The sequence below is a fragment of the Mytilus californianus genome, unplaced genomic scaffold (genome assembly GCF_021869535.1).
Source record: "Mytilus californianus isolate M0D057914Y unplaced genomic scaffold, xbMytCali1.0.p SCAF_3, whole genome shotgun sequence".
In the NCBI taxonomy this organism is placed as follows: domain Eukaryota; kingdom Metazoa; phylum Mollusca; class Bivalvia; order Mytilida; family Mytilidae; genus Mytilus; species Mytilus californianus.
The window spans coordinates 48,344,716-48,359,625 of NW_026262679.1; the positions used below are offsets into that span (position 1 = coordinate 48,344,716).

General features: G+C 32.6%; 1 protein-coding gene across 1 annotated transcript; it reads right to left on the reverse strand.

Moving 5' to 3' along the window:
- Window positions 1-5,477: 5,477 nt before the first annotated feature.
- Window positions 5,478-13,981, reverse strand: LOC127733508 (uncharacterized). Its single transcript, XM_052242861.1, has 4 exons — window positions 13,939-13,981; window positions 8,976-9,128; window positions 7,823-7,965; window positions 5,478-5,707 (listed from the first exon to the last, which is right to left on the reverse strand). Exons 1-4 carry the CDS (start codon window positions 13,979-13,981, stop codon window positions 5,675-5,677), a joined length of 372 nt encoding a protein of 123 aa, XP_052098821.1. The 3' UTR covers window positions 5,478-5,674.
- Between the last annotated feature and the right edge of the window lie 929 nt (window positions 13,982-14,910).

Below are 14,910 nucleotides of genomic sequence, written 5' to 3' on the forward strand. Positions count from 1 at the left end.
ACTTTATATAAAGTGAAATTCTAACGCATTATGAAACATATTAGCATAGGGCTTTCGTTAATACTTTGTACTCTTCCATGTCGTGTCAGATAAATATATGTACAATGTATATCCTGTAACAATAAAAGCCAACAGCGTTTCAATTAAATGACAATTTAACTTAATTATTCTTCAAAAGGCTGTTTTATTGCCTGCAGAGGACAATAATATTTACAGGCGCTATATCCATTAAGTAACAGTTACACAATATATTTATTTTATCTGTGTTGTCTGCGTAATACCAATTTGAAGACTTTACTTGTATGAAATAAGAAGTACATATACTTTCTTTCATATACCTTCTTTCTTGATTTTTTACATTTATATAGAGTACAATGATATTTGAGTGAGAGAGCATTGAAACAAAATGATCCCAATTTACATAAATGTTGCATTAATTTTCTATCAGACTGCAGTGTTTTTTTTTAATTTTAAACATAACTCCATATTTTAGCATTATCGAAAATTGATGATTCAATAAGATGACAATCCTATTCTTTAAAATGGTATATTTTATCTTGTTGCAATGGGCGTGTGGCAATTTTAAAAATCATATAAGAGTCAAATTCTCATTTTAAGGATTTTTTCCGCTTTTAATGTAAAATTAATTCTGACAACGGTCTAGACTTCTTTGACTTGATTAGAAATCTTAAAATAAATAATGTTTTGATAGTTACAAACTGTTTTCTTTACTTTAGATGTATGCAATTGTTTAAAATTCTTTCAGTCAATTTCAATTTATTGCTAAAGTAACATAAACAAAACTGAATATAAAATTACCGACATCAGGTGTTTTCTGTTACTTTGAACTGCATGTTCACCAATGAATGAAATAATTATCAAATACAAAACTTTTGAATATATATTTTCAGTGTTGCAAATTGACAAAGACGTGTAGCAAATAGTCAACAAAAGAACCACAGCCAAACACATGAGTCATTGTCATTTTGCTTATTTTCTTTTGTTTCCTATTCTGACATCAGACTCGGACTTCTTTTAAACTGAGTTTTACTGTGCGTATTGCTGTGTGTTTGTTTATTCTATATTGGCTAGAGGTATAGGGGAGGGTTGAGATCTCACAAAACATGTTTAACCCCGCCGAATTTTTGCGCCTGTCCCAAGTCAGGAGTCTCTGGCCTTTGTTAGTCTTGTATGTTTTTTAATTTTAGTTCATTTATATGTTTTGGAGTTTAGTATGACGTCCATTTTCACTGAACTAGTACACATTTTTGTTTAGGAGCCAGCTGAAGCCCGCCTCCGGGTGCGGGATTTTCTCACTGTGTTGAAGACCCATTGGTGGCCTTCGGCTGTTTTCTGCTCTTCGGTCGGGTTGTTGTCTCTTTGACACATTCCCCATTTCCATTCTCAATTTTACAGAAAACAAAGACCTGAAACGGTCAAAGATATATTCAAATATTCGGCTTTGAGCGTTCCTGATGAAGCACGGAATTCATAAAGTGTTGTTTTCATTTTTTAAGCAAGGATGCGTCTGTCCTTCTTTGATGTATTGTTTGTTTTCTTTCCCAAAAGTGCAAGAACTATTCGTCTCTGCATATTAAGAAAACAATAATCAATCTAGTGTCGACATACGTTGCATTTTGATATTCAGCAGAAACAGCTTTTTAATGGTACCAGCTACTCGTTGTCCGGAGACCAATATTTATTACAATAATAAACAAAAAGACAAGGAAATGACATTCTCCAGCAGCTTTTAAGTGTTGCTTGTCTTAAAATCACTTAATATATCAGACTCTTTGTAATGTAAAAGTGCAACTTCAAAAGTAAGAGATATAAAAAGGGAGGTAAGGTATATAAAAAGGGAGCTACGATACCAAGGGGGAAATCAAAATCAATAAGTCAAAGAAAAAATGGGAAAAAAGCAACATTAAGTGTATTTATTATATTATGTATTAAGGTGATAATGTGTTGAATTATGGTATTTGAATTATAAATTCAAACAATGTACTGTAGGCAATATCTGATCAAAGGAGTACACTTTTACATTGCTTTACTAGAGGAATCCTATAACTAAAATTGGTACGTAATCAATGCTTACGTGAAATATCAAATTAATGGCCATACCACTTAAATAAAACAAACCAGTAATTAGTCTGTTGTGTCATGATGCATAAGAAAACGATTCTTTTGATTAAATGAGAAATGAAATTGCTTGGTCAATAAAGATTTTATGTATTCTTTACGGTTAGTTTATTTCCTGAATAGTATTGCATATTATTTCGACATCGATAAAACAAAAGCACATAATCCAATGTTCAACTATTTAGGTAGAAAAAAAAAACGAATCAGATGGTATCAGGAGAAAACAACCGAACGAGTATCACTTTTAAGACAAAGAAATGATAAACCAAAACTTTTAAAACCCAAAATCCGTCTGAGAAGAAAACGATGACGTCAAACGTGGCCTAATGGATAGCGCGTTATCAAATGATGTATAGAACGTGTATCAAAATGCTATCCCACAAACACACTCCAGCACGAGTATGTAAAGTTAACTTATGAGTTGGTTGACCGCTATGGAGTATCTATTTCACAGATGACGACGGATATGTTCTAATTGCCGTCACCACAATCCCGTCCTCCTTTTTCCTCGAATGTGACCTATCAAATTAGACTTATCAACGGGTCTGTACTTACACGAGCAACACGACGGGTGCCACATGTGTAGCAGAATCTGCTTACCATTCTGGAGCACCTAAGATCACCCAGGGGTTCGTGTTGCTCAGTCTTTAGTGTTCTATATTGTGTTTTGTGTACTGTTGTTTGTCTTTTCGTCGTTTTTCGTTTTCTGCCATGACATTGTCAGTTTGTTTTCGACTTATGAGTTTGAATATCCCTTTGGTATATTTCGTCTCTAATACGTGTATACTAACTCGAAAGAGATGAAATAAAGTGACAGAAGAAATGAACTCAAATGAAGTCTGGGATACTATCATGATTCGTAATTTGAGCCAATAGAACGATGATGAAAATATTAGCCTATGCTAAAGGCTAGTGCATTTGTACATACATGCATATACATAGATTTTGGTTCAAGGTCTATGAGATAGTATATATGTATCCTCACAACTAAAGTTTTCGGAACGTAGACATATGAAAGCAAATTTTCTACATTCAGGTAAATACGATGTATGTGGACATCCATCTATTATAAATAGAATATAAAAATTAGGAGATGTGGTATGATTGCCAATGTAATAGCAATAAAGCAAATATGATTCACTATACGGCCTTCAAAAGTTAGCAAAACCTTCACCGTATTCATTCTCTTTAAGGGCATTCGATACAGTTTTGATCCCACGGTGATTTTTTTCCGAAAAATTACAAGCTATTTTTTACCTAGTCAATTCAAATATGTAAAAAAAAAATAGCTTCATGTGCCAACTTTAGAGACAAATTGGGTCGAAATTTTAGTTAATTTTGGGTGTTACTTGTGCATGCCTAATACAATATTGAATGATACAATAGCGCATTATCTGTTTACATTTTAGCGGTAACTGTTTACCAAAAGATGATTCTCTGTATAAAATGCTGTTCGACTCTAATTTAATTATACATGTTTGAAATTATTGTATTTTTCAAATTTAGGTTTAAATATGCAATGTGTTTTCCATGGAGCCATTACAAATTTGCCGCAGATATTATACACTTTTTCGACAGCTTTCTATGTCTATTTTTTTGCTGCATCACCATACACTTGTGTTGGCTGTAATACAACGCAGATATTTCTAGTAACAGGAAATTGTACTCAATTTTTTTCTAGTTAGTTTATAATATGAATTAATTCTTCAAGAAATAAAATATGGAACACCACTGTTACAAATGTACCCTATGAAAAATGCAATACAAATAATAGCGCTCTTGTAACAAAAAAAGTAAAGTACGGGCTCTGGATGCTACGTTTTATGCCAAATATGAAAAATATTACAAAATAAAAAAGAATCTATTTCTAAATGCAAATAATGGAGTAATACATAATGTGCCAAACGAATTGCATACCACAATTACGTTATGCCATACTCATAAAAGCCAGTCTCTATATTAGGTCAAATGTATATATATATATATGTACTTCCTTTTTCAATTCGTTAACTATCACGTAGTGGTACTCTGAGTAATTATGAATGATACTCCCAAAGATATCATCACTAAAAGAGCGATAACCGCTGTGAAAATTAATGTATGCCAAATCGAGACCTGTTGGCCAAACAGTAATCTCTGTACAATTTGGCGTTCACAAAACTTATTCCTTTAGAAGTGATACATGAATATCGAATAAGAAATCTTATAATGATATGTTATGATATTTAAATCTGTATTTATTTGGAAAGTCAAAAAGGCTTTTTTATACTTAAGTTGCGTTCGAACACGTGTACTAAAATGAATGCTGTCAAATATTGTATTATGTTGAAAGACAGTGTATACTCAAGCATTTTTAATCTAATGTATCATTTCAAAAGGGATAGAACACTACCCTCTTACGTGAATTCGTAGAAGTCGTTTAACAAAATTAACCTTAGTCCACCTATTGAATATTTTGATAATTTGTCGTCCTGAATATGCAAGAAATATTTGCCACTGGACTTTAAGTAAATATCTATCAATCAACTATTAATCAAGCACACAATTACAATAGTTAATCATTACAATCATATGCTTCAAAAATGGGTAGTGCAGGATGTTAGATTACTTCGAAATATAGCATTTGTGTAGATTTTGTTTGACAATTGAGACAGCAACACACTTCATTTTACTTGACAATTTTAGAATAGTGAATACAATAATATTCTATGGTACGTTACACTTTTTTAATAATTTTTATATTCGTCATCAAAGTCCTTTATACAAACAACATTGGATTCCAAATTTTTGTTTCAAAACATGGCTTCATATGAGTCTTCCTTCTTTTCTTGCTGTTTTTGTAGAAATTCTATGAAAGTGTTGTAAATTAATCAAACCTAATATCATACAATGTGAACCAATATTGATTCGTAAAAACCCCGAATAATTACTCGAATACAGGACAAGCCAGAAGAATTTCATTGTACAATTGACTCATGACTAAGAAGCTGTTGGAACCATAGTTCTTAATGTAAAATGGACAGAAAAACCCAGCCACACAAATAATCAAAAGAGATTTATAGGTTATTATACAGTCTTTATTATTAAACAGATGTTTATACAATAGGTGAATCTCTAACTCTCCCCATTCTAAAAAAAAACCAACATTAATATTGGTTCGTTACTTAAACGCATACACGACGATCGTCGAATTCAAAAGTAATGGTAATCACAAAATTCATGTTCTCAATAGTGTAAAAATGTTAAGCTTATTTCTAAGTTTAATTTTACAAGACACACACGCTATATTTGTTTGATGGATGGATTCGAGTATTATCAAAATTACAAATGATATCATACAAGATATTCCATACAATAACAAAAATAGAAGACATATATATTTGTAACAACAACAGCCATTATATAAACAGACTAAAATTATGTGACGTCTAAGGTCGAACAGCTGATTGATTAAGAGATCCTATTGGTGCATGACGGGAACGTGTACTGGTCAATACGTGAGTACTCTAAGTTCAGTTCCACTGATATTCGAATATCATTGCAAAATGCAAACTCTTGAGGAATGGTTCTGTTAATAGAAACAGACAACCCAATTATTCAATAACAATAACTTCATTTTTTAATGAAGAACTTACAAACTGTTAGTAGCAGTTATGTATTGGAATCCTTGCTTCTTTAATATTCAACAATGATGCGCAATTAGTAAGACATGTTAATGAAATAAACGAAATAAAAGAATATTGATATATAAATATACCTGAATATTATCAATTTTGCGAAACACATTCTACATCGGATACATGATGAATGGTACCATGTAGATTGACAAAAACTTGATACCGCAAACTTGGGAGTTAATTAAGCCCAACAATGTGAGATCTCACATTGTTGGGCTTAGTTAACTCCTCTTTTTCTCGTATGTGACCTCCCGAATTTGCATATCACCAGGTTAGAACTAACATGAGCAACACGACTGGTACCACATGTGGAGCAGGATCTGGTTACCTTTCCCGAGCACCTGAGATCACACCCGATTTTATGTTGTGTTTTGTAGACTGTAATTTTTGTCATGTCGTTTTTCGTTTTTGCCATGTCATTGTCAGTTCATTTTCGACTTATAGGCTAGACTATCCCTTTGGTAGCTCCCGCTTCTCTTTTAAAGACGAAGTATAACACATGTTTGGTGTTAGCCCTGTAAAACGTAAGGTTATCCTATGGAGAATGTCTTTCGTAGAGTTTTTGCATATTGAGATGATAAATGTATTGATATGACTGCATGGTCAATATTAAAAACGTTTACGACTGACAAACAGTTTATCTGCTAACTATATTTACATGCCACCAGACATCATTTTTGTTGTTGTTATAAAGCATACTAGTATATAAATGTAGATACAGTCGACAAGAAAAGGAATCTCTCTACTAACGAAACTATATATATATACTATTTGGCCAAGTATGTGGGGCGACGGAACAGTGCAGGCAGAGTTGCTAGGATGTCTAGAACCATGGGTTTAAATATCGCTGAGAAAAAAGATAACCAAAAATAGCAGTCAGTCATTATTAGGCTATTTCAAAACAATGGGGAAGGAAACGCCCCACACAAAGTGGACATTAGACGACTTATGGCGTTCTATTTAGACCCTGTTGGTTGTGTGCTCACCAAGGTTTTTGATTCTTGGCTTACAATTGTACTTTCGGTCACGCGCGTACCTGCTAACGTTTTTTTTTAGAATTATGGGTTGTCTCTCAATCATAATATCACGCGTTCTTTTTTATTATCATTATTCTTTTATCTGATTGCATTATTAGAAAAACAAAGGATATGGGTATCCATCCATGACACAAAATCAGTACATGCACAGCAAAAACACACAAAAATAAAAGGAACAGCGCTTTTAATGCTGTTTTTCATCTCAAAGTCACAGTGAGGCCTTCAACACGGAGCAAAACTTCTATCACCTCACTGCAAGTTTAAGACGGACCCTCGCACTAAAAGCTTATACACGTAAGATGAAGATGAATACTGCATGCAAAGCTTACTATGGTTATACTAAAAGCGCACCTAGTATACCACTTTTCGGTATTTTATTACTAGTTCGTATGTCGGCTTTGTTTCTGGTAATACCATGTATTGATGATGGCTGTTTTTTACCCGTTCGGTATATCTTACACGTACTCCTATTCCATACTGATGTTTTCTATTTTCTAGAAAGGTCATCTAAACGCTATTGAGAGGCAATCGAATGTGTGGTTTTCATGTACTGATTTTAAATACATGTTCTTTTGTTTACATATTGTTGGTCAACTGGTCGAGGTAAATAAGGGGAAGGTTGGTATCTAAATATGCATCTGCCCATCGCCAGTCAGGAATTGTTTCAATATCATTCCTAAATATACTTGCCATTTTGAAAAGTAAATGTTAATGTCAGATATTAAAAGTCACTTTTAAATTTATTCGCATTTTTTTTTATATGTTTTATATTTGTCTTTCTTACTAGATTTATATATTTGAACAATAGATGTTTTCTGAATTACGAATGCAGGCAATTTGAAGCTTGACATATTATATAGACCCCTGACTTTTGTGTTATACCGCTGAATGTATTTTTGTGTTTTGGGTTGCTGTCAATGACGTATACCAAACATCGCCTTTTAAACATTACCTGCAATCAATACATACCTGTAATATCCAATCCGGTGCTTCAGCTGCAGAAAAATCCCGTACACAGCCATCACGTCTCATATATACGTGACCGTTACTGTCAAAAAGTCTGTTGAGTTGTTTTCTCTTGTACACTGTGATTTTAATAACTTTACAATTGGCTAAAAAAGATGAAATGCAATTTTCAAAATCTGCTTCATGGAAATTTAGATAAAATATAGATGTGGAATCTTGTTGTAAGTTTGCAATATACTGACTTATACGATTAACCGCAATCATTGTAACATCTTTGAAGAGGTAGGCAATATTTTTTTTCGAGATTAAATTTGTGAAATTATAACAAAAAGTATAAAAAAAATTTTAAATTACGTTCAAGTTAGACGTTCGTCATGTAATTTTGTTGTATTTCAGTACAAACAATTTGTAATACAAATGTTCAGCAATTTCAGGTAGAAGAATGTAAATATATGGTCACCTGGATTTCTTTCGCCCGTCATATTGGACGACTGTTTGGATTTATAAATATGGAACACCGCTGTGTCGAAATTAATATGGAACACCGCTCTGTCGAAATTAGGCTATCAACATGAAACAAAACCTAACACCTTACTGCAGGGTGGTGTCCCTAATTTAAGCAGATTTATTTGCTAGATATCGATAACACAACAACCATGAATAGTAATAAACAAATTCAAGGTAATTCCAATAAATATAAACTATAGCATGAATATATTTCTAATAAATACTGTCATAACTTGCTCAACATTATGATTGAAACATACAAAACCTCTCTTTTTCCAGTAACAGTACAAACCTCTCCCTTTTTAAACCTCTGTTTAACCTACTTTGTATAAATTACTTAATTGCTTAAGTTGTGTAAGTCTTGAATATGCATAGAATATTTGCCACTGGACTTCGACTGAACAACAACCAACCAATCATTTTGTATGTTAAGGAAATATGCAACACACTGAACCAATCATTTTGTATGTTAAGGAAATGCGCAACACACTGAACCAATCATTTTGTATGTTAAGGAAATACGCAACACACTGAACCAATCATTTTGTATGTTAAAAAAATACGCAACACACTGAATAAGATTGGAAAGTAACTGTTCAACGTTAGTGCGATGAACAGTCATAATAAACACTGTAAACTTATAAGTAACCTTCAATTTTTCCATTGTCTTCCACTGGAACAAACTCTACTTGATAATCTTTATTATCCACCGGTGGTTTTATATCTCTGATGCTTTCGTCAATGTAACTTCGACGAATTTTGTCTTCATCTTCGCAATTAACACCAAGAACATGTCCTCTATCTAACCAAGAACATACAAACAAATTAATAAAAAAGAAATTGCGCGCAGTAATAATTTTTTCCTTGCAAATTGCCAAAAGACAATAATTTTTGTTACACTTAAACACGATATTCACTTAGATATATATATATATATATATATATATATATATAAAAACAGTATATGTAGCTAAATTAGTTTTCTGTATCGTATCGGTCTACATAAAATTTTGATATCGGCTATAACTGTTTCATTTAACATTTGAAATTTTAAATCATTCATTTAGACATTCTCATTTTCACTTGGAAAGAAAACTGCTGCAAAATTATTTCTTGTTCATCACTTGAGATTTTAGTGTAGTGACAAATCTTGTTGAACTCAAGTACGAACATGAAATTGATTTGTACTTGATTTAGAAAACGATTTATTCGAATGAGAAAGGTTAACGATACCAACGGGATAGTCGAAAACAAGCTGACAATGCCATGGCAAAAAAGTAAAACGACTGAAAAACAAATAGCAGAAAACAAAACACAACATAGAAAACTAAAGAATGAGCAACACGAACCTCACCAAAACTCGGGCGTGTCCAAAATGTTAAACAGATCCTGTCCCGCATGTGACACCTGTCATTTACTTATAAATAATATCAAGTGATAAGGCAACACACAGTAGCTGATCGCTTATTGACTCTTATCTAACCCTATGACATCGCCATATTCATTTACCATCGTTCAAGTAGAGTTTCTAACCCTGAAACTTGACCGAATGTAAAATTTTGAAATTGAAACAACTTTTTTATGACAAAGGATAGACAAATCTTTACCGGTATAAACAATACAGACATTGAAAAAATAAAAAGCATTAAGATATATATCTGGAACATTTATATTCAAAGTACTATGGCATGTTCCTTGAGAGTTGACATGGTTTTTCTCGAATTATTTTCCAGCTGCTGGTCTTGACCATTTTATATCAATTTCTGTCATAACCATGTTCGTGGAAGTGGAATGAATGTAAATATAAGGAGAAGATACCAAGGGGCGATTGTTAGAGCGTTTCTTTCAATGAAAATTGGACTTATTGGTCAATCTCTATTAAAGTTTAGTCTGAGAAATACTTGTTAAAGGGTTGAGAAATCAAATATCACAAAGCACTTCACAGAAAAGTCAAGCTGTTAAGCAACACAAACCCTATTACAAATCTGGTGGGGAGCTTAGGTGTTCCGAAAGTAAAATCGCGGTGTTAAATCCCGTTCTGTGATGTCAAAATTCTAAAAACGTGAATAGATATCCTTGGTCTGAATGACACAAATACATATTTTATAAGATCGATAAAGGTATATAATGTTACATTGTACTAAGCAGTACAATAAATGATATATTTTATTACATATAGATCAAAGGCTGACACTGACGAAGGCAATTTGTTGTGCGGAAATATTTGTCCTTCTTTACTATATGGTTTACAAGTCTGTTTACAAGTCGTAAATTAAATAAGGTTGTTTAATTCTAATGACAGTGAATATTAAACTTAATCAATAAAGAGTGTAAGACAATGAAAGTTTAAATAATTTGAATCAGTGCGTGTTAATGTTTTTTGACAAACCTACCATCCACACCAAATGAACAGAGTTCCTTCGGTTCGACCGTTTAAATATCCACATACATATTTTGAAACATTTTCCCTCAAATTGTTTCTAACATAATCTCCTCCACCAAGTTTAAATTCCCTTTGTCTAGTTTCCTTGCCTATGTGTTGACCTTTTCGATAGTAGTTCGCGGGTAATTCCATTTCAACGTTAATGTCCACATACATATTGGCTATTCTCTGAAAGCTGAATCCTAGCGAGTTTCTGCTACTTCTGTCCTTTAAGCGGTCTAATACATCGGAAACCTCGGTAGGAGATCTAAGACGAATTACAGCCGACCGCTGTTTATCTTTAGTCTTTATTTGTATACAGTTTCTTGAAGTTGAAATTTTCATGCATTTATTTAGTAAATCATGTATGGCATCTGTCAAGTTAGAATCACTGATACTGCTACTTTCAGTAAGATTTCTTATTATCACATTATGATTGTTGTTAGACATTACGAGATAAAGTTCCTTTTTATCAAAATGCTTTGTTAAATATGACAACCGTTTTAGAGTTTAAATACATGGAGCAGTTCAAGTCCATCGCTGGAAACTCTATTTGTAATTGTATGTTCAACCTAAATTTAAATTTTATTTTAAATTTTACTTCCGGTTTTAGTTCACTTATATCATAATGTAAAGCTTTGATATTCTATAGAAGGAGAAAGTATTCGAAATCAACCAATCGTGCATATACAAATCTGTGTAATTGATTTCAATCAAAAATCGAACATTTTGTTTAAATCTTTATTTGTTATACAATGTAATTCTAATATTCCGAAGGTACATGATACAGGCTGCACAAAAATGTCTCAGATATATAATAAAACAATCTCTTACGAAATAATGTCAGGATTTGTTTTTTTGTTTTAATGACCTAATGAATCCCAAATTTTCACAACTGATATTTTCTTTGAACTTGATATTATATTAAAAATCTGAGACACGATTATTGCCTTGTAATGATCTTTATAAAAGAATAATCATATCCATGTTACATGTATCTCTTTTGTGGACAATGCTAATTTTAGAATAAGATTGGTATATTTTTTTTCAATTTCATCCAAATATGGCCATTTAGAAAGATGCTGGCAACGGTTTAAGACCTCTACAATTGTTTGATGAATATTTTAACGTAATTTTTTTTTAAAGGAATATATTACAACAAATATTTATACTAAATATTTCCTTACATTCAGATTGATATAGTCGAGTGTTTGGTTTTTTTCGCCAGTTTTTATGAACTTTCCTTTTTTAAATTTACATTAGAGCTTGATATCTTTGTTATTACATTTGTTTTTATGCATTTAGTAAAATCTTGAAAGAAAATCTTCAAAAAAAAACATTCTTCATGCTGCTTGAGAAATAAAATAAATAAGGTCGAAGTATCATTTAAATGTATATTAAGTCTCCTCCGGAAAGGGGCATTAGCTGTCAAAATCATGTTCACCGATTTGACTCAAATTCTCATATTTAATTTATAACATACTTAAACGTATATCCAAATAACAATAAGTCTGAAATAAACTGTTAACAGTGCATGTACTCGATAATATATATCAGCATTTCGTGCGTACTTTAGACGCCATCTAATTAACCATCGACATGACCTCCGAAGACTGCCGACGGTCACATAACACGATATTAACATAAACATAAATATAAATAGATAGATCGAGCGATCTCGTGCAATTGGATTTTTTTAGGTCTGTTTGATTTCGTGTTGTAGGTTAAAAAAATAAGTTAATCATCGTTTTTTCCTGTTCAAGAATGATTTTTTTGTGGATTAAATCAGTCAACGGAATGGTTCACCTTTGTTTCACTTTCAATATGACATTCTTTTCCTTTTAATGACTGAACACGACTAATACATGCGTAACCAATCTCTAGCTAACGGGTTAAATTAAAGGTCACATGAATACAGATTCAATGAGGTCAAATTATTCAATTGGAAGTGAATAATTCATCAGCGATGTTTCTTTGCTTTTTTTGACAAAACTGAACCAAATTGGCTGCTAAAAGCGAATTATTATTTCATTATTTCGCTTTTATTAATGATTGAACAAAAAAAATCATATTCCTTTTTTTTCATATCTCGTATCTAATGCCCTTTAATTGCATTCAAGAATAATTAGGAAAACAAAACGTTTATCAAAACAATGTAACAATGTTTTTGATACGTTTATAAACCCCGTTTTACAAGAAAATCAACGACTGTATCATACTATTTACTATTCGAATGCACATATTTTGTTTACATATTTTAACCGGATCAATTACCATAACTGGATACCTCGTTGAGGAGTGTATCCCAAAACTTCCAATAATAGATCGGCATTTACATTGTGTACGATTGTATTGAACTATAAAAGTCTTAACTTCAAAATACAATTCCTGGTCGGGCATACATGTACTACTGTAACATTTAAAAAACAATTGGTCAAGAAAATTTTTATGTTATAAGAATAAGGAGATGCGATATGATTTCCAATGAGACAACTATCTACCAAAGTTTAAATTAAGTGGATGTAAGCAATTATAGGCAACCACACGGCTTTCAACAATGAGAAAACCCATACCGTATTGTCGGCTATAAAAGGCCCCGACATGAAAAATGTGAAACAATTCAATTGTGAAAACTAACTGCCTAATTTATAACAAAACAATTTACGAATAACAAATATGACAGACATGAACCAACGACATCCACTGAACTACAGGTTCCTAACTTCGGACAGGCACATAAAGAATGTGGCGGGATTAAACATGTTTGTGAGCGCTCAACCCTCCCCCTAACCTGGGACAGTGGTGTAACAGCACAACATAAGAACAAACTATAAAAATCAGTTGAAAAAGGCAAACATAAACACAGACTGGACCGGGGTGGCAGGGTATTTATCCATCCCTCATCCCTAACAACAAAAAGGACACGAAGTACAGATCTGAGAGTACTCGCAGTTACTGACAGCTAGTTCAAAGCTAATAACAACTGATAAAAGAAAATCATGTATCTAAGACTAAAATATCAATCAGACTGAGTACTCATCCAACATCCAATGGGTTCATTAACAGTCAGAGAAAAACATGACCTTAATCCACTCCCATATCATATATTACATGTGATAATGTATCTCTATTTTCAGCAAAGTTTAATCATCCGAATTGTATAACAAACAGCAGATCAGTATACACATACCTGATTTAATCGGGTCTGCTTCTAATTTTTCGGATTTGACCATACTTTTGGTTTTACCAGCTCTTTAATGTTTGTATTATGTTTTGATTTTCAAATTGGTTGGTCTCGAGAATCACGTATGGGGCATTGGTAAGGTTGGCGAAATTCGCATATGATGTAGTAAAGTAGTGAAAAAGAACCGTTATTGTTATTCTAAGTTGCCCTCAATAGTGAATGAGAGAAAAAATAAATATTATGAAGTAGTGCCAGTTGAACGTTTAAATTTATAAATTAAAAATTGGTGCGTGAAAAATAACTTTTGAAATTTCACCTGCTGATGTGACTACTAACGCTATTTTTCTATCTTATTTTATACAATTGATTATTTCTTCTTCTGACCTGGAAGCTGCGTTTTATATGTAGCATTTAATGGACACATAATTTCAAGGTATTTCATGTCTTTTGTGATGACAATTAGTAGCGCTACAGGTAGAAATAAACTCATTATAGATACAAGGATCGAAATTTTGTACGTCAGATGCGCGTTTCGTCTAAAAAAGACTCATCAGTGACGCTCGAATAAAAAAAGTTAAAAAGGCCAAATGAAGTACGAAGTTGAAGAGCATTGAAATTCCCAAATACAGCCAAGGTAATCTATTCCTACGGTAGAAATCCGTAGTATTTCGGAAATCCAAAGTTTTGTAAACAGTTGATTTATAATTATGACCATATCAATTATAATTCATGCTGACCACTGGGCTGGTGACGCCCTCGGGGAGAAAAACTCCACCAGCAGTGACATCGACACAGTAGTTGTAAATAAACTCATCATAGATACAAGATTGAAAAAGTATTTACACTCCAAGCGAGTACTTCGGAGGGAAGACAATAGCAATCCGCTGTTACAATTGTAATGAGGAAGGTCACTAGGCCTACCAGTGTCACAGGAAAGCAGATTTCTCCAAGGGAAGCAGCAGCAGTTTTAAAAGTACT